Source organism: Lagopus leucura, unplaced genomic scaffold (genome assembly GCF_019238085.1).
Source record: "Lagopus leucura isolate 7727_CA_CO unplaced genomic scaffold, USGS_WTPT01 Super-Scaffold_100157, whole genome shotgun sequence".
In the NCBI taxonomy this organism is placed as follows: Eukaryota; Metazoa; Chordata; class Aves; order Galliformes; family Phasianidae; genus Lagopus; species Lagopus leucura.
In genome coordinates, this window is record NW_024962334.1 from 29,356,127 (window position 1) to 29,377,145 (window position 21,019).

The 21,019-nt window shown below is 37.3% G+C and overlaps 1 protein-coding gene across 4 annotated transcripts in view; it reads right to left on the bottom strand.

Annotated features, from left to right (window-relative positions):
• The window catches only part of CDK14 (cyclin dependent kinase 14), a 311,217-nt gene that overhangs the window by 202,135 nt on the left and 88,063 nt on the right, over positions 1 to 21,019 (bottom strand). For all 4 annotated transcript variants that reach the window (XR_006181895.1, XM_042888949.1, XM_042888948.1 and 1 more), the window contains exon 5: positions 13,688 to 13,767. Coding sequence is in view for 3 of the 4 variants with exons in the window: in XM_042888949.1 (XP_042744883.1) it covers positions 13,688 to 13,767 (80 nt within the window). In the remaining variant the exon portion in view is untranslated. The remainder of the gene's footprint in view (positions 1 to 13,687; positions 13,768 to 21,019) is intronic.

Below are 21,019 nucleotides of genomic sequence, written 5' to 3' on the forward strand. Positions count from 1 at the left end.
CTATACCTCTAAAATTCTATGGAACACATGTTGTTCTAAGTTTCTCTTCATGCAAGTTCATTTGGAACAGTATTTTGGCATACCACAAAAGGTCAAACACATTCTTAGTCTCTAGAATTGAAGTGAGAATACCTAAATATGCAGGAAAACACAGCTCTGGCACTATGAAATCCTTGGAGCTGTTTACTTATTGTGAGTAAATTGAAGAATGATTTCAACAATACCACCAAATTTCTAGGGCCAAGTTTCTCTGTTAAGAGAACACTTGAACCAGGAAAAAAAGTCACAGCAATTAGGATAGAAATATATGCTCTCAGATACTAAAGAATTTCTTTACCAGCATAGCTAATTAGTGTGTATACTACTTCAGGCTCTCCTCAACAATAGACTGCAGCTCTGAAGGAACTTAGTAAATGAGGAACACCAAATTCCTCTTCCAACACACGCCGGAAAATTTTGGCAATAAATCAAGAACTGAATGCATCTGAAAGTCTAAGAGCAAATTCCAGTTCAGACATACACATTAAAACAGTGGCAGCCAAAGTGCTAACACTCAAAGTGCTAAACCCTAAATTGCCACCTCGGTTCAACAATTCAAACAGTACCAGCTGGTTTGGATGCAGAACAAAAATATTCCCCAACAGAAAAAGGAAAGATCAGCCCATGAAGCAGGCATGAGAGCATCTCTCATTTATACCTAATTAGAGCTCAGCAACCTAGTGATGACAGATCACAGACTTCAGCAGGTCCACCAAAATGCCTCTCCTCCAGCTGATTAGGATGCTTACATTTGACAGACTGAAAATATTCAAAACAGATGAGATCTCTACAGACAAACAAACCTGGTCTGAAGCACATTTATCACCCAAATTTCTGTGTGAACGGGACAAGATACACATAAAATATCTGAGAATAAATTACAGTCAGGTACCTTTATCTCAAAGGTATTCTTAACCTTAACCTATGAGTGCTACACATCGTAGTAATTGGGATGGTGCCATTGCCATTAAAATTATCCACTGTTTATTTTCCAATATTTTCTTGGCCATTAATACACACTGTTAATAAGGCCTCATCCTTTGCTGCGGTTTGGCTTTCATTTCATTCAAGGAACTTTTATAAACTTGTTTGCATAATTCTCAAAGATGTTGATTTGTAATTCTGTCAATGATTTTACAAGGTTAATGGCCTCCGCAATTAAATAAACAAATGAGAAACTGAATGACTTCAATTTTATGCACTTCAATCAGCCATAAAAGCAGCATACTCTGCATGGATCTTGGGCATATGAAACATGGAGGAAAAAACACCCTTCTGCTGACAGCTCCAAAATAATGTACAGAGGACTTCCTCCTCTTAATGACGAGCCATGGTGTGCTTTGACTTAGAAGCTCATTGCAGAGCAGAGATTGAGGCAGTTTCCCATCTGCACCTCAGAAATGCCTATACTCCATAGGAATAATTTCAAGTTAAATAAAACTCAAACCACTGAATAAAAGCTCACCTTGTGATACTAAAGGCTCAAAACCATAGCTTCTCTTTTCAGAAGCATATCTATTACTCAAGTTGCTTGTCATTTAATTTTGACATCTCTTTTATTTAAATTTTAAATTTAAACCTGAAATGAATGTAATAAAAACTAAACAGCACTGATTAAGGAAGCTCTAAGTCCATTACTCTAAAAAAATACACATGCTTCAATCAGTCTAAAAGGAAGCCAGTTAAGACTTGAAAATGTCACAAAACTGGTGAAAATATCTCATTCCATGCTTTAATAATTTTATTTAATTAGTTGATTAATTAGTTGATATCCAGTAAAAGGCTGGATCCCATGGATCCCATCATACTTGTTTTAACATCAAAACATCAGAAGTTGCAATAATATATGCAAATTTCTTTGTAGAACTAAAAGTATGGCTGTCCAAACTTGACTGGAAAACTTGATTTAACAGCAGCAATGTATCAGAAGTTCATTCCAGGAAGAAAAGGAAAGAAAGAAAGAAAAGGAACAAAATCCCTTGGTTTTGGGAGGGGTGGAGGGATGTGAGTTGGGTTGGTTGGTTTTTAATGCCCAGAGGTTTCTTATTACCTCAGAGAAGTAAGAAGTTGCTTCACACCCTTGAACTCTAATCAGGAATTATTTACAGTCAAAGAAATGAATTCTTTGAATGAGGCATTCCATCCAACATCTTGTCCACGGACATAAAAAAGGATAAAAAACAAATGCATTGGCTGATGGGGAGATGCAAAGGTTATGAATGCAATTTATAAGCCCCTTGGACCAGCGGCCAGGAATCTGACAGAAAAGTGTTAAGAAAATCTTGAACCCATTATCCACAGACATATACACTTACAGCTTATTTAGTTTGACCTCTTCGATAGAAAGAGCAATTTTCAAGCTCATAATTTTTTACTGAGCATATTTTTAGGAAGACATCTATCCTCCTGCAACAATATGGCCTAAAAGTGTCCCCGGCTCTCATGCACATTTGGGAGAGTAAGAAATCCTATCCCTAATCCCATACAGACTTTGAATGAAGACTACGCATTGCTCCAAATTTTTTTCTTTTGTTTTAGATAGGTTTATGTGAGCAGGGCTGAGAGATGACAGCATACAGACAGAGACACTTCAATATCTGTAACTTGAATTTTGTTTGTGAACTGCTGCTCTAAGCCTTAGTTTCTCCACTGACATGCAAAAGAATGCATTTTTGATTATGCAAATAATCCTCTGCTTTGTGAATAGGGCCTCAAGTGATTCAAATGGTAATTCAGTCAGAAATCTTGATGCAAAGCCAGCATTTCAACCATGTCAGTTTTATAACCAGGACTTTCTGAGAAACACAGAATTAAAAATTGAAAAAAATACCATTTAGGATCACAAGTACATTGAGATAAAGTAACCTGAAAAGTGTGGAAATTCTTAACAAGATTTTGTCAATGAGCCTACAACCTGCTGGGTCTGTGTTTAGTTACACATCTCTTCAAGAACTGACAGTTTCCTAATGGCAGCAGTGCAACACCGCTATGCTGTGAGAAACCAAACCAAAATAACAAAAGCTAAATTTTATCCAGAGCCTAATGTGCTAAATACTCAGGGTTGGTATTTTTTTTAATAAAATCCCCATACAATCCAGCACATATTCTTATGAAAACATGAACATGAAAACATGTTAAACACTGCTTCAGACTTCACAGCACACAAAAGAGCAAGCGTGCATTCTGCACTCCAAAGAAACAGACGGACAGGCAGTGTGTGAGTGATTTATCCTGACGTTTGAGGCTGACATTTATAAAAAGTATTGTACGTTATATTTTCTTCTAGTTACAAAATTTTAGGCAGACTACATAAAAGGAGACACATTTCAGTTGTGTCCAAACTAGAACTCCAAAATTGACCTAGTGACTTTTCATTACATTTTATTTCTTTTCAGTCTGTAGCTACAAGAGTGATTTGAACTACTTTGTCCTCTTGCATTTTGGGAGATAAGAAGGGCAGGAAGTATGTTTCCAGATGGAAATCAGTCATACCAACACTGCTATCACCCTGCCTATAAGACTAGCTTGGAGGTACATAGATTTTCTATCATCCTTGTGACCTCCCTCAATGTTTCTGCACAGGGAAAATCAGGTGATAATTAAGACTAAATGAAGCCCAAGGACATTTGGTATTTAATTACCTGACCTGTACAGCTAAGAGGGCTTTACATTCCTAGCTCTCAATTTAAATCACTTATAAACAAAAAAGGGTGTCTTCCTTGGGAGATTAAGAGCAAAAAGCTGAATGCATAAAATCAGTTTTGAGCATCTTTTCAAGTCACAATCCACAGCAGTCTCATTCACATTAATGCCTTTCTAACATCCCAGATTAATAGGCAAAGAAAACTAGTCAGTATGACTTCTGCATCAATTAAAGTACTTCTGAAGTGACATTCACCAAAGGACAAATATCTGTATCAAATCAGATCTGACACAAATCACCAAATTCAGCTAATAGATCCTCACTTACAAGGCTTCCTCCTTTTTTTTTTTTGTTCATTTTTCATTTGGCTTCAGCTAAATCCACTACCAGAGGAGAAGCTGCTGAGCTTTGTGCCAAGTGGCCCAGACCTTAAAAATTCACAAATTGCACCATTACAGATTCTACAGCTCTAGACTATATCCCACACTGATAACTACTAGACACCACTATCACGTCTTATATGTTAATAAATGGATCAGAGGTGGAAGGTCAGGATACCCTATTACCAGACTCTGAACCATCCAGTTCCCTTTCATCCTAGAAAAACACAATGAATTATCAGTTTCTTTTTTGTATTGCTTACTCAGGAGGAAAATTCCCAAGAAAAATAATGTGGATATTCATTTTCATTTCTTTGAAGATGACAGTAGAGGTCAGTTTCTGATTTTGAAATGCTGCTCTCTTTGTATTGATTATAAAGACCAAAAGCAGTATATTCATTGTTGCTGCAAGAAGAGATTCTATTATGAAGCATGTATATCAACTTTATTTCAACTATATATTTCAATCGTCCTCAATGATAAATCTCCCACACGAGCAACAACTGGAGAATACAACTAAGACATTTGCAATACAGTCTTCAGCATAAGGGAAAACAGGAGTGCGGAAAAAGACCGATGTTATCTCCCTAAGGGCCTGACCCAGACATCTGAGCCTACAGCATTTAGCAGAAGCTAGACCTAGACACAAAAGCTAAGGAGAAAACTACGGCTAACTGGTTCAGATGCTGAACTGCCATCTTAGAATCACCAAGGTTGGAAAAGACCTACAAGATCATCCAACCCAACCATCCACCTATCACTAATAGTTCTCACTAAACCATGTCCCTCAACACAATGCCTAAACATTCCTTGCACACCTCCAGGGTCGGTGACTCCACCAGCTCCCTGGGCAGCCCATTCAGTGCCTGACCATCCTTTCAGAAAAGTAGTATTTCCTAACAGCTGAACCTTCTCCAGCACAACTTGAGGCCGTTCCCTCTAGTCCTATTATTAGTTGCACAAGAAAAACATAAAATATCTTGCTCAGATATTTTTGAAATTCAGGACATGGCAGTGATAGAAAACACATACAAAGATCTTGACAAAGACGAACAGCTTCATGTACATTTGAAGTCACCATTTTAGTCACAAGGCTAAACAGTATAGTCGCTGGGGTTGTTCCTTTCATAAAAGGGAGACATATCAAAGAACAAAACAATCTCAAGAATTGGCTATGTTTAAGAGACACCAGATGATATCATGCTTTTGCTTACTATGGATGGTATTGGTATTTGGAAGGTGTGCCCCTCAAAGGTCTCTAATCAATTCAAGCAGAGATGCCAGAACTTACTATAACCTTCACTTAGATTAACAACCAATTAGTATTTCTGTCCCCAGTCAAAGCATACCAAGGGATATACAGTCACAGAGAAAAAGTTGATGTTACTCTGAGCAAGATTAACTTGAGCTCTCCATTTTATGGCTGTAGTATAGCTGTAAAATGAGATTAAATTTGCATATAAAATAAAAAGACATGCTCACCCACTTCCACTTAAGCAATAAAGCCATGAGGGCTGCACAAGGTTTCTGTAAGATGTATAGTTAGTTATGTGCTATAGTTTTGTATGAAGAAAAGATTGCATCCCTCTTATTATCTTCCTATATTTTTTATTTGCCACTTTTTCCTACCCTTCCTGTCATAAAAGTACAGCACAGCAGAGAACAGTTCTAAATCATGCCTTAAAATGGCAAGAAAACAGACTTTATGAGCAGAAGAAACTTTTTGGAGCAGAATGTCCCATCTGGGCCAAGATGGAGCTCAGGTGAGGTATAAGCAGAGTTAGGCAGAGGAATCAATGGCTTCCCTGAATGAATGGATTTTGAAGCTCCTAGTGCTGGAATTAGCACAACATCCCTTACCCACCACTTTCCATGTGAATACTGACAATTTCTGCAACAAAAATAGGGCAGAGCCTGAAAGGTCTGCCATCAAACTAAATGTAACAGCCATGAAGAAAGGACTCTGAATGGTGAAATGATAACATAAATAAAAATAATAACAATAATAATTCCCTAAAGTGCCACCACATTCTTTTGTCTTTATCTGTGCCCAAGAAAGAAAGGCAGAAGGTCACATCTTCACTTCAAAAGTGCTAAATGAAGATTCAACCAATAAACCTGTGCTCAGCTTCAGCAGTCTACAGCAAAAATATGGGGAGGGGGCAAACAACTCTGTGAAACATATTTAGCTTTATGAAGCCGCCTAATTTGGAACTTTCATTTACAACTGTTAGAAAAGCATGACACTTTTCCCACATGATATGAGTTCATACAGGAGTTTAAAATTTATATCATGATTCCCAAACGGAAACGTCATCATTTATGTTGCATTTATGTAATGCCAACTCTCCAGAAGGGTCTGACTAACATACTAGAGGGTAAAAGAGGGGGTGGAAAAAAAGGTTATGTTCAGTCTATGAATAGCAAGGAACAAAGAAAGAAATAGGACAGACTTATTCAATTTCTACCCCTTCTGAGCACTGTACATAGACAGAAGTCTTCGTTCAATACACCAAAAAGGAGAGAGAACAACACAGTTTGCATGCACTGAAATGTTAAAGAAAAGTAAAATGTAAAAAAAAAAGAAAAGTAACATCGAGGTGGAAGCTTCAGCTGCCCTGAAGCCGTACAGAGCAAAGGATCCAACATGTTTCTCTGAGGCCTAAACAAATCAAACAAACTCAAATGTGGAAGAAAGCACAAATCAAGCATGGTCAAAAATTTGACCTAACAAAATAAGAGTCTGTTGTAAAAACTAACAAAAAATTGGAGATTACTTTTCTATTATTAATGTTCAGTAGAAAAGAACATACACTTCTCTACGTCACTGAAAAAGTATATAAGTACCATCCAAAAGTCTTGGGAATTTAAAAACTCCTGTTTTGTGATAAAGACTACAGGAGAACCCTTTTTGTAGGTTTCAAAACCCAGCTCACCCTTATATGGGAATCTCTCATAGGAAGCCCCTAGAATTCTGTGATTCTGTAATCTTGTGCTCCTCTGTTATCTCAAGGCAGCATACACCTCATGTAACGCAGTAGGATGGCCACAGCAGACAGAGATCAGAGAGAAAACATTTTTGGAGTTTCTTTACCTCTGAATACTTCTTGACCTTAAATATTCAGTAATACATTGTCCCAGAGGCTCTTGGCTTGTGCGCTTTATTTTTAACAACACTGAGAAACAAAGCTGTTATGATTACAAACTGCACTGGCTTTACAGCTAATTGAGCTGTAGCTATTTAGCCTGCAGAAGACTGCAGCTTTGCCAGCTCTATAGGCAACAAAAAAGTACCCAAATCTACAGCCAAGCTCCTGTTTATTTTTTACTTCAGAGCTCTGAATCAATCCAGCTTCTAGGGAGAGTGAACTTAGCCTCCGCCTCTAAAAACAAAGAGGCCAAAATTCTATCATAACTCATATGATGTGAATGCTTAGAATAGCTACATCCCCACACTCTTAAACATAATTTCTTAAAGTTCCCTGAGGCTTGCTGAGCCAAACACAGATGAAGCTTTAAGGCATTTCAGTTATGGAAATTTAAATTTCTTGACTGGACTTCATGAAGGAAATGCAAAAGTCCTCCAAACTCCTATCACTCACAATAAACCAGTTGTCAAGCTTCCTTAATAAAAATAATTTAAAAGTAAAAAACTACTGCATAAAAGGTAGAATAGATTTGACATGTGGTTTCTTTCTTTGTTTGTTGGTATAAGGATGATTAACTTTAGAAAAAAAAAAAAAAAAAAGTAACTTAGTCTTTACTGAGATACAATGAATGGACTCCAGTTCTTATTTCCATGTTTATCTCCTAGCAGTAGATTGACCAACAACTCCAGAAATACGCAGATATTGTTTCTCTGTGCCCTTGTCCAACAGGATACAACTTCATGTAACGAATAGGAAGTCTATCACCCCAAGTCATCTGGCTAGTGCCATGATGTCATTGGTTGACTTTAATTTGTAAAGATTATCATGCTACATATCAGTTCAGAATCACAGAACTGGGATACAAGCGATACAAGTACAATAATTCATCTGCTTTTTTCAGATAATATTTCAGTATCAGATCACAAGTGTGTCTACTGAGTAAAAATATAACCTTCTGTGGCACTTCCTTAGAGGGTACAAGTACAGATGTACTACTTTTGGATATATATAAAAGCATAAACGTTTTACATGACTTGCAGTATTTTTACTACAAAGCAGTATTTTCTATTGTGCTCTTATGAGGAATTTTTTGCAATAAATCTCACAGTCACATTGGCCAAGAAGCCTCTCTCAATGAACAGCTGATTTTGTAATATTCACTTGGCAGTTACTATGCATCAGTTTTAAGAGGACTTATCCCTTTCGCACAACCAAATTCAGATTGAGAAGCCTCAGAAAAGCTCCAAACTTTGGGAAGTCTGTCCAGACTGGGACAATGAAGGGGGACTCAGATTTCCTCACTGAACACCCTTCAGGTATTCCTTTTTTCATTTAGGAGGATGCTATTGCGAAGCCCTTTCTAAGGTGTGAGAGTCTATTGGACTTGTGTTAAGAATGATAATTGTACAGGGAGGAAGCAAGATTTCACAAACAGCATACAAAAATGTACATTTATATTATTTCCAAAGAAAAAATTCAAACTACGTGTTTTCCATTTCAAAATTGTAATGTGCCTGCTGGTGGAATTTTTCACAATTCCCAGACAGGTTTATTGTGTAAGGAAGAGGTAAGAAGGTGTAGCATGGAAGGGAAGCCAGAAAAAGGAAGACGGAGGTAAGGATGAAGGAGGCCTGAAACTCTGACGTTGGTTTGTGACCAGGAATTAAGCCTCTCTTCACATTAGTTCTATACCCGCAATCAAATACATTGAGCTTCCCCCTACAAGTTCAGTATACACAGTGAACTTTTCTCTAATTTAAATTTTTTAAGAAAATTGTTAAGCAAATCTTGTGTTCTTTGTCTAACACAAGACACGTGGCTGTTCTCAAGGCAATTACACGTTATTTTTCACATCAGTGTGAAAAAGCAACAGCTTTTTTCCACTGGATCATATGAAAAACTATTATCTGGACAACTGTCAAACCAAAGGCATGGAGACACTCTCTCACAGCAACACTTTTGAATGTAAAATACAAGTACACTTCACTAGCAAGATGTAAAAAAAATAATAATAAATAAGAGAAATAAACTAAAAGTTGCTTAATTGTGACCTTTAGATGGCAAAGCATCAAATTACCTTCAAAGCGTACCTGGTTTAGATGATGCTTCAAAATATGATTTAGGCCTATCAAAAATAAAACATACCTATATAATAAAACAATAGAATAAAGTTTTAATAATAATAGTAAATCACATTAAGAAGAATAAAGAAGCATCCATATTTCCACAGGAGGAAGTTGGAAACCAAATACAAAACAGTATTCATGATTAGGATAGGAAAAACATTTTATTACCCAAGTAACTGCACAAGCAATGTCATAGTAGTAAAAACCAGGGTGTGCTTATCTACATATGTACCTAAAAAGTGGAATCTTTGTCCTGCAGGCTAAAAGGAATATTATTACTCTGAAACCAAAGACAATAACTATGGAATAGTAAGTCAAGTTGCTTTCAGATTTATAACCTATCATGGAGTTCAGTATTTAGCCCAGATGAAAGTACGATATTACAGGAAATTAAGGGAATGAAATATGTGAGATAAAGTTTAGGTCATTGAACTTTTCTGCTGGCTGAAGTGGATTTAATCACACTGACTCTGCTGCTGAGGCGTCTCTAAAAAACCAATAATGAGGGTTGCAGTGAAAGAATAAAACACAACTACACAACACAGAGAACCAATCACTGGCTAATCTGTATTCTACTGAATTTAGTTCATGTGAGAAAATAGTGTGCAGATGATTGCCAGACTCCATACTGTCTCAGCTATCAAAGTCGCAGCACATTTTGGATAGAATGATAATCTGCTGTTGTACAAACAGGAGGGAAACCTGCACCACATTCTGGTTAGGTTAATTCAGTCACATACATACATACAATCATTGTTTTTTCTTTCTAGTTTCAGGCTCTTCAGAAGTAGATTCTATTGTCCTAGACTGACTGGGTTAAATTCAGAGCACAACATCCTGCAAAATGCACCCCACTAAATGAAAGCCTAAGTGGATGCAACTGACTTGGGCAAACTGAAAGATTCTTAGCAAAGTCCACCTCTGAATTTTGTTCTACAAATTCAGGGAAAGAGCCAAGCAGTGCTGACAAACAAGCCCCGTTTACCTACTTACATTCAGCTTTGAAATTTATTATTTTGCAGAAGACAGAAAACCACAGCTACTGTGAAAGCAGAAATACTTCACTGAAGCTCTAGGTAAATCTCACCTGGGCAGGTTGAAAAATCATGATTTTTCTCACCCTGCTTCTGGTAAGTTGGTATTTTTTAGATGTTTGATTGTTCACTATTTCTTCTTCTTTTCTTTTCTTTTCTTTTCTTTTTTTTTTTCTTTTTTTTTTATTTTGTTTCAGATAAGTTAGTGTTTATTTCCACAGTCACATAATCCATATATAAGCTCTACATCATATTATTCCTCTTAATCTTTTCTCCTCCTACTTTTGGTTTCCGTTCAGCTTCATTCTGTATCTGTCACAAGAGTAACAATATGCTTTCCTGTGCACAGACATTTACAAAACTCCCTCAGCATGGCTACTATTGAAGATTTCAGTTTATAGCTTCCCCCAGTTAACATTACACAGCATTCCAGTAGGAACACAATGCAGGTATGCTATTTTCTCTCACCGTTTTACAAAAAGACACATTCTACACCACTTTAAACAATCAGCATACAGTAGTTTCAATTTACAAACAAACTTCTGCCTAAATTTGCCTTACACTGACAGAAAATTAGGGAATAAGCATTAAATCACCACAGTGTAGACCCTGATGTGAGGGGTGTGGTTCCATAGGCATCACAGCCAAAGTCCCAGACCTGCAGTTTCACTGTCCCTTGCTTCTGCCCTCGTGCATTCAGCTCTGTCTGCAGGTGCCCTGAGCCAGCCTGGGGCCAGACTGGCCAAATATCTCAGGTTACTGAGGCTGATATCCTGTGCTCAAAAAACCCACCTTAAGGTTGTGCTACATTTTGCATTTTAAAGGCAGCTCTTCTACAAAGGAGGGAAAACCGTGGGTGGCCAATATAGAAAGGAATTTCTGTAGTCCTTGTGCTACGCTTTGTTTAAATCATAACTATTGAATGATCTGACACACTTATTCATATTGATCTACATTTTTTTTCTGGGAGTTGCCTGTTCCTGCAGCTGTGCCATGATAACGAGGTGTGCAGAGGGCTATGAGCACAGCGTTCAGTGTTTGAAATGCTGACTTCAAGGTGTATGAGCCTGCCTTTCAAATATGTTTACTATTCTTCAGTCTTTTACTTGATACAGTACTGATTTAATAAGAGAATGTAGTACATACAAGCCTTCTTATGCCTGCTTAGTGACACTTTAAAGGCTTTTTAATGAGAGCTTGGTCTGGATGAAAGATGAAATGTTATAACTGTAAAAAACAGAATAATGTGGGTTTTTTTTCTTTTGTAGATAGTTTGTTGTATGAGCTCAGTATAAATAAATATTCTTGGGAGCAACAGTAGAGATTTTACACTTGAATTTTTTTTTTAATTATAGAATCTCATTGCATGAAAAAAATGTTCATGCTATCATTGAAGGAGATTTTATTTTAGCTCTTCCTAGAGCACTGTGGTTATGGTTCGTTAAAATTCTTATACTTAGTATTAATAAAACAAAGCTCTTGTCTAACAAAGCTCTTAAGGTTATTAATTCATGTATATTTTCTTAAGCATGTGATGTGCCACTGATTTTGATAGGGCTATACTCATGTCTTGTATTTCTAAACACTAATCTAGGCTGGGACTAGAGCCAAAGATTACTAGGCTAATGAAAGTGTTTTTGTTTATTTTTTTTTTTTTACTTTTGTAGACTTTTGGATAGGCTAGGTCAAAATCAGGTTAAGAGTGGATTTGTTGTTTGATTTTCTTTGCATGCATAGAAGTGACCTTGTTTCCTGGGTAGCTGAACTTCATTCACATTTGTGGAAACTATTAGAAGAAATAAAGTCCAACCAGTATTGTGTAGAAGGCAGACAACCCAGACATAAGATGGAAAGGGGAAAAATCGATTCCTGGATAAACTCTTGCTTTTGTTTTCTTTGTTTTGATTTTGTCACCCCAAAAATGTTAGGGTTAGAAAGGTAAGGAGCAGTACATTACAAGTGTAGCTTTAGGAAGGTAATTTCCACAGTGGTGTGCCAGTCTTGGATTATTTGACAGCAATGCTACAGCTGTGGGCTTGTTAGAACTGAAGGAAGCTATTGCTATCCCCTTAGCAGCATCTAATCCACCTTGAGCATGCTCACCAACATAGCTGGGAAATTAAAAGGAAATGGTAGTATAAGCTCTTATAGTGTATTGATTAGTGTAAGTGATTAGTGTAAGACTGAAAAAAAAAAAAGTAACAATGAGAGACTGTTGAGCAGATTTTTCTTGAGCTGTGTTGGCTGACTAAGGGGCCTTGTCCCTTAATTTAGTCTGGGACAATTAGAAAAGGGCAAATAACACTGAAGATGAGTCCAAATTCTAATTTCAGTTATCTGTGTAGTAGTGCTGTCCTAATTTAAAAAAAATAATAATGTGCATGTATGGTAACATGAGCCAGAGCTATCGTAGTCGTAGATATGTCTCTTTCAGATGTTGTAGTACATTTCTTTCCAAAGTCTTTCATACTGGTATGCTGCTGGAATGATGCTGATAGTCAACACAATTTTAAATGACACCTCAAAAGTTGCAAGTCTCCATCTCTCCAGCTCTAGACTAATTTCATGAGTTTGAGTCAGCAGTGTGATGGTAATTTGTTTGTTATTTCTCTACCAAAGCTCATATTTTGTGCCATCCAACAGAGGAGGCTCAACAATTTTTCCAGAGGAGCTGAAGAATGCCCAGCTCAAATCACACAGCTGTCAGCTAGGAGCATGAGGCTGACAAGAAGAATGAAGGGAGCAGAGCAGAAAGCATGACAGACCTCTCAGAGTGAGCAGGAGAGGAGTTATTCCCAAGCCCCAAAGGTCGGAGCCCACAGGGAAGGGAAAACAAACAAAAGCTATCCTGAACCACACACAGCTTTTATGATACTTTTACTTTTTGTGACCTGATCTTCTGATTGCCTTTACTAATAAGTGCTTTCTTCTTTTCATGCTGCATGTACATGAGAAATTACATCCACCTTCATTTTAACCTGCTGCCCTCTAGACAAGAAACACCATTTATATGGCTTCTTCATGTTCCAGAGAGATTTCTCACACCCACCTTAAACACTGCTGTGCTGTTAAGTACTCATTGGTATAGTAAATCTAATGCAAGCCATAGCAGAGGCAGAACTGCATTATTTAACAAGAGCTCCCACACTACAGGCTTTGTTTTTGAAGCAGCGAAGTTTCTTCCCACAAAGAACACAATCATATTTGAATTCCCAGGCTATTCACTATAGCACTGCACTGCAATAAGAAGTGCAACAAAATTACAAAAAACAAACAAACAAAAAAACCCAACACGTATAATCATTCCCACGCATACCTTCCCTAATAGCTGTAAATGGGGTTCCTTCTTCTTCTTGTAACCTTATCACCTTCAGGGCCACCAGCTTTCCATTAACCCTAAAAGGGAAAGAAATTTTAAAAAGATTAAAGCAGAAATAGTATTTCTCATAAGAGAACTTATTTCCCATCATGTACTTATTCAATTTCTTCTTGTCAATACCAGTGATTCATTTATAGCAATGTAAGAAACGCTTCGTAGCTTCCATAATGTCAACTTTACATTTTCACACTCATAAGCAATCCAAGAAATGATCTCAGTGTTCTGTGAGTCAGCCTGTTTCCTTTCTATTGCAGCACTAAACCAAAGCTTTGTTAAGAAGTAGCACATTGAAAAACATGCTTCTATCCGTTATTTGATCAAAATGTTCAAGCAAAAAGGCATACAATTCCCATCAATCCTTCAACGAGCAGAAAATCCATATTTGTATTGATTGCTTTCTTTCTACTGCATCACACCTATAATTACTACCCTCCAAAAGCCATAGAAGTTTGAGATGGGAAATATTTTTAGGTCATTCTGGTCATTTCCCTTCAGGGCAGGATTGTTCCTGAGGTACTTTCTTGAATACAAGGCCCAGGCTAATTTTAATTTAATGATTCACTTTTATAACATTAAAAATATTTGGTGCTCAAAGGCACCAACAGAAACCACTTTATTTTCCAATCTGTTTGGTTGGTTTCACTTCTAGAACTCAAAATTTCACTACACAAAAACCCCATTTAAGCCTTAAAAAAATCCAGTGGGTTCCCTTCATGCAAATTAAATATCACAAAAACGGAATGAAAATTAAAGATTAATATCAATTCCTCAAGAACAAGCTCATACTTCTGAACCTTTAACAGACTCCTGTGGTATGAGAAGAAATGGTAAGGGTAGGTTATCCAAATGTGCCAAATAAAAATTACTATTTCCTTTTCTCCCTGTAAAAGCAAAATTAACCTTTATAGCCACAAAGCCCAAGGAAGGTTTGGAGATTTCACACTCCTGTAGACATAGATGCATTTCCCTATTGCACTGGGCTCCAGAAGATGTATGCATTTTTCTAAGCAAGATGACACAGACACCTACCAAATCTGAATTTCTCTTCCTTAGGCTTTTAATTTATGCACTCATGTAGCTTCAGTAAGGCCACAGTATTATTTCTTCTGCTTAACTTTTACTATTGCCAGATTTTCATTACACCTACACAGCGCATCTCTCAATGACACTGAGCAACTTAAGAAACCCTGGTTATCAAAAGATGGCTTACTCATCACCTCCAACTGTTCTCACTTGAGACGAGCACCAGCTCCAGACCCAAGACACTAATCATTGTTGAAAGACAATCAGCAGCGTAGCCCCACTGCATTATCTGGATTTATCCTCATGATTACCAAAATCTTGCCCCAAGAAATGCTGTACAGGATGCACAGACAGGAAAATAAATCTTAATAAAAGCAGAAGTAGAAAGACTGATCACAGACATGTGGCTCATACCATGTGTAGTTTCCCGTTCCTCTGTCAATACAGCAGCCCACCCACCACATATATATAAGATAGACACCTGGATAACTTGATTATTTTACAGTAAATGAAGTAACACTGCAGGAGGAATTTGAATAAGAAAGCTCATTCTTCTGATCAAGAACAGGATGAATGCTCTACTCAAAGAATACAATGTAAAAGACATGCAAAAAGCAGATCACCAAGGTACTAAGGAATGTGGATTTGGACTCTTGCCAGAGTGACCAAAAATTAGCACCTAACATACAGATTATGCTTTTTGTAATCCAAAGTTCTGCATTTCACTGACTCATTAACAGTAATAACACAAACAGCAGTAGTATGGACTTGCTTTGATGGATTCACAATTACACAGTGCTCTCAAACACAGTAGGTGGGCTGTGCTACTCAGTTATTACTGCCACTTTGTCATTGGTACCTATCATCATCTTGACAGACATCACAGCAACTCTTAACACTACTAAAATTACAGAGCTAATCTTAAACAGTATTTCTCTGGGATTGCTTACTCCATTTTATTGTTGCTTGTATCCTAAATATCCACCTATAACTTCTCAAAAGCAGCCTCATTGGTCTCATTTACTCCTCAGTCATTAGAACTTTTTTCTTCAGCTCATTTTTCTATAAACAGGACAATTTTTAAGTGTACATCTGGAGGTATGAGAATTGATGAAGTATCATCAATTAAAAGAGATAGGTGAGTATGTTTAGCTGCATCCTTTAGCTGCTCTTCCACTGATGCAACCTCAGGCTGCAGTTAGACGATACCGCAGTGATGAGCTAACAGCTACCTCGGGGTACAGCTCTGCTCCTGCTAAATCCCTGCTGCTGTCTTGTATCAGCTCTCGTTCTTGCCAGACCCTACAGCAAAACACTTACTGAGCTTAAATAGGAAAAGATTGGAGACTGGCCCTTCCAAAAATTTAAATCATATTTTCTGAAAAAAAGATGAAAGCATATTTCATATTTTGAAAAGAAAAATAAACCAACCACAACACTAGAAAAGGTACGAGAAGAAGTGGGACCACCCCTTTGAGAAGCAGCTCACCATGAGTTCAAGTCAGTTGCACCATTAAATGTTGTGGTGACTCGCCAGGATAATGTGGCAATTTCTTTAGAAACATTGCGAAAAGAAAAAAAAAAACTAACAACCAGACATGGAGAAACCTACCCTGTAACCCACCAGCATTGGCTTTGGAGACTTAAGCAGTGATCAGGTTAGCAGAAGTCCCCCCCAGACATTATTTCACATTTGTCTTACACAACTCACAAAGTATGCTCGCTGTTTTTATTACTTTTATATACAACTAGGAAAACTGACGGGCAGAGAGCATTTTAGAAGGTTGAAGCCAATGCTCTGTGCCTTTCAACACCTAGGATTCATTAAGCCACCTTCCTTGTTTGTTGCCCAAAGGAAAGTTTCACAGCATCTCACAATACACTTCATATGGTCGAGGATTTTTCATTCTCTTAACTGTCCCATTAATTTCTACTAAGAATAATAATGATTAAAAAATTCCTATTTTCTAATATGCAAGCTTTCCACTTTCCTAAACTAAGAGCTCTTTCTCTTATCCAAAATCTTCAGGAAAAGGATAAAATTACTGAAGCCTCTCTAATGACTACACAGAGATTTTACTTTGTAATTTTAGGCAAATCACCAGCAGCTGCCGCTTAGTTTTCCAATTCATGAAAACTCAGCATTTTAAAGTTAGATAATAACTTCTAATACATTTCAGATTTTATATGCACTGCGGGCAAAAGAAAAAAGAGTCCAAATACTTTTATTTGGCAAATGGTAAAAATTTGTATATTATATTAAAAAAGAAAAAAGAGCCAGATGTTTTAATCTGTCTTTCAGCTTTTCATAAATCAGCTCATATTGGTGTTGCCAAACTAAATACATTGATATAAATGACTATTTTTGAAAAAGTATAGAAGATTATAAATGATTCAGTGCTTTAATGCATCATTAAGAACATATAGTAGTGTTTTCAATATAAAGAATACGAGCAAACTAATGACTTAATGGCCTTTACTGGAGGTAACACTGGGGGTGCTGATAATGTTGCAAAGAGAACAAAAGAATACCATAGCATTATTTTCACAAGTTCTTCAGTTACGTTTAGATAGTTACATATAGTTAGATTAGTTACATATAGTTCTAAGCATCACATATTCAAGATTCAAATAACATAAAATCTGCTGCCCTGGTTTCAATCTGCTTATCTATTAGAGGGTTGTACTGCTGACTGGAGGTGAGGCTTAGCTCACAACTCTAGCATATGCTAAGCCTAGGAACACTCCAGCAAAGTAAAATCATTCATCAGCATTGCTGTGATAATCATGATTTGGATACTTACTTCAAGAAATTGACTTTTAAGAAGAAATGTAATATCAAAAACACATCTAAAACCCAAACCAGGCCATGGTGGCCTAATGAAACCTCTGCCAGAAGTTTCCTATGACAGAAACCTGTCAGAAGCCAAGTCCCTCTGCATTTACTCACCTCAGATTACTTCACAAAAGAGTAACTAATTCCTAATTTTTCATGATTCTTTTAACCACTACCACAAAATACAGTAAACATAGATTATATTTCTCTAAATATGAAGGACTTATACTTGGAATTCACAAAAAGCATTTATAGTCCTTCTAGAGCCCTACTGTGTAATAAGAGAGGAAATAACATGGCTCATCACTTTCTCTGAGTTCTACCATCTTTTAACCTCCATCCTAAAAGAAAAACTTTACTTTAAAAGGAACTGGTGGTTTAAAGGCATTTCACATTGCTAATGCTTATTAGGGCGTTTTTAAAAAAAATAATCAAAGAGTTCCAAGAGACGTGACACATTTAAATTATTAACAAGTAGTGTCACTGGAAGCTGCAGATCTAGCTCTTCACAAGACTCAAATTAACCTCATAGAAGAAACACTGCAGCCCTCACTTGAGTGGGAACCAGAGAGCAGCAGCACAGTATTTACCCCAGGTCCCTCTAGCTCCCAACCTACATATTCACCTTAAGGCAGCTGCTCACCTCACTTGTTTTCTCTACCTTCCTTCACTCAGAGCGGGTGAGGCACTGGCACTGCTGCCCAGAGAGCAGTGGGTGCCCTATCCCTGACAGCACTCAGGGTTGGATGGGCCCTGGGCAGCCTGAGCTGCTGGGGGGCGGCCCTGGCCATGGCAGGGTGGGACTGAATGGACTTTCAGGTCCCTTCCTACCCAAGCCATTCTATGGCTCTATGATCCCAATCGTACATATACATAACAGCGTCATTCCTAGCAGTTGTATTCAATATAATTATGTTCTGTTCTGATTTTTCTGCCAGATTCTTCTCTGCAGTCCTGGGAAATACAATGAATTTTCTTCCCTCGTTCCCACAGCTGTCTCCAGAGATGATACTTTGTCACCTTTGCAAACTACTTTGAAGGTTGAAGCACAGCATACAGAGCATAATGCAGTCTTCAATATATGCAAATACAGAAAACAGCCTCACAGTGTTTCTTTTAAACACAAATTCACTCATTAAGTGTTTTAATATAGTCAACAATTCATCTTCCAGTTAAAATCTTCAAGCCTGCATGATTTTAAAATGCTTTCTGAAAGAAAAATTATTTAATAACCTCCTTTGGTACTTAGACCATGTTCATATTTTTTCCACCATTTGGCATTTTAGTTCAGCATCAAGTTGTTATTAGTCTTGCATCAAGTCCAACTTCTAGTTATACTTTTTATGAAAGATTAATAATACTAGCAATGTTTATAAACCATCTACTTACATGCTTTATGACATGTTGACTTTCAAATTTATAGTGAAGAGCAGCCTACAAAATATTCAAAACATATCAGCTAAAAATAGAAACTGAAGGAGAAAAAGGAAAAATAAACAAAAGAAAACAAATCAGGCTGCTCTATAAAGTAACTATGAAGTGTATTTTCATAATTCATGAATATATATTCCTTTTCCAGCCATCTGGTACCCCTCGGATAAAAGCAGTCTCATTTGAAGGTGAACACTGATTTTGAACAGTTTGCAAGAAAAGAAACAGTTCAGAAAGTGTAAGTCACTAAGGCAACAGAAACCATAACAATTCTGAAATATTCCATCTAAAGAAATTGGCCAAAAGATTTATCTGTGAACTGGTCTGCTGCACATAAAGCGTACCAGGGAGCATCTGAATATAATACTTCATGCTGGCATGGATTAAAGCTAAGGGAATGGCTAAAGAGCAGAAGTGTGACAAACAAAATAACGTCAAGTTCTTCGGGCTATCTGAAGCCTACAGCACTTGCAGTAGATTGTACATAAAACAAAAGGAAAGGCAATAGAAGAGTCGTGGAGGTTTCAAGAGAAATAAATTAAATACTGCAGTTTAAAAGAAAAATAAAGTGGGAATAGCAATTAGCCCTGACAGGCATTCTCTGTAAAGGATGTACATCAAAACATAAAAATGAAAATCCCTAGGTGATTTTTTTTTTTCTTGTGAGCAGCCATCCACAAACATTTATATGAAATACTTCAGTCAGCCATTTTTCATAAAGCATTCTACAATACTTCATGCCATCGACAAACACAGGTGGTTTCCACTGATCATTCTACTATTCCCTGTTGCCACAAGAATAATATTGCATAGGAATCACAGCTGGTGCAGGGCATGGGCACTGCCTTTCTGAGCAATATTTCGCTATAAGATCTGTGTTTTATACCTCTAATTTCTTATTGATTTTTGTGTGAATGGAAAAAAAGTACTGCCTTTGAAGGATATGAATGTAAAATGCTCTGCATAGAAAAAAAAGAAAAAAAAAAAGCCTTTCATCTTTTGATACACTCTGGAATCACCCTGGTTTCAATCCAATTTCAAACAAAAATTGCAGCAGCACCTCACCAGAAGAACATCCCACAGCCTCTGCGGGCTTTGGGTGACAGCACCAGCTGGGACAGGACACCACTCTGCACCCCACCAGAACATTTCTCGTGTTAAAAGTTAGAAGAGTAAGGGAAAACAACTGAATTTAGGGCAAGCATTTTACGTGGGATACACTGTGTGAAACTATGCAATTTTGTGGAAGATTTTAGGCAAAATTGTATAAATCGATCTCTCTGGTACGAGTTCTGCATATTATTGCAGTACTTTGTGCACAGCTCAGTGAAAACTTGTACGCTAAAAATCATATGGAGAAGCAAGAAATAGGTCGAGATCACAGCAGGGAAACTGGCAGATATACCATTGGCTTGCTTCTCAGAACACAGCTCCATGCTGTGCAAGAAGCAGTCACAGATCACATCACTTTAACTGAAGTAATCTGCTTTAATTCTTTGCCTATAGCTTAAAGGGCAATTAAACACTGTGGGAGAAGAGGATGGAAACCATGCCAGCACATAATATTGCCAAAAGCACAGGGCTTTTCCTTAGGGGCAGTAAGCGGAGTTCCCAGGGTAAGTACAGGATGCCTTCACACTGCTCTGCAAGGGGTTCCCATTAAAGTGCATCTCCTTCCTGCTGTCCCTGGCTTCATCACTAGACTCTCAGGGCTCACGTCAACATTTATTTGGCACAGATCAAGCAAGGTTCCATTGGTTTAAATTCAGGTACAGTTATAGCAATGCTCAAGAGGGAAGAAGCACAAGGTCTAGCAAAAAGATGTGTGTGTCCATAAAGACAGACAGCATTTCTTCAGTTCTACTGCAAACAGAAATGATACAGTAATTCCAAAGGAACCTATTTCTCTAATTTATTTCCTGCAAACTACTTAGAAAATATTACTGTATTTGTAAAGCTGCCCCTAAAAGTACATGGAG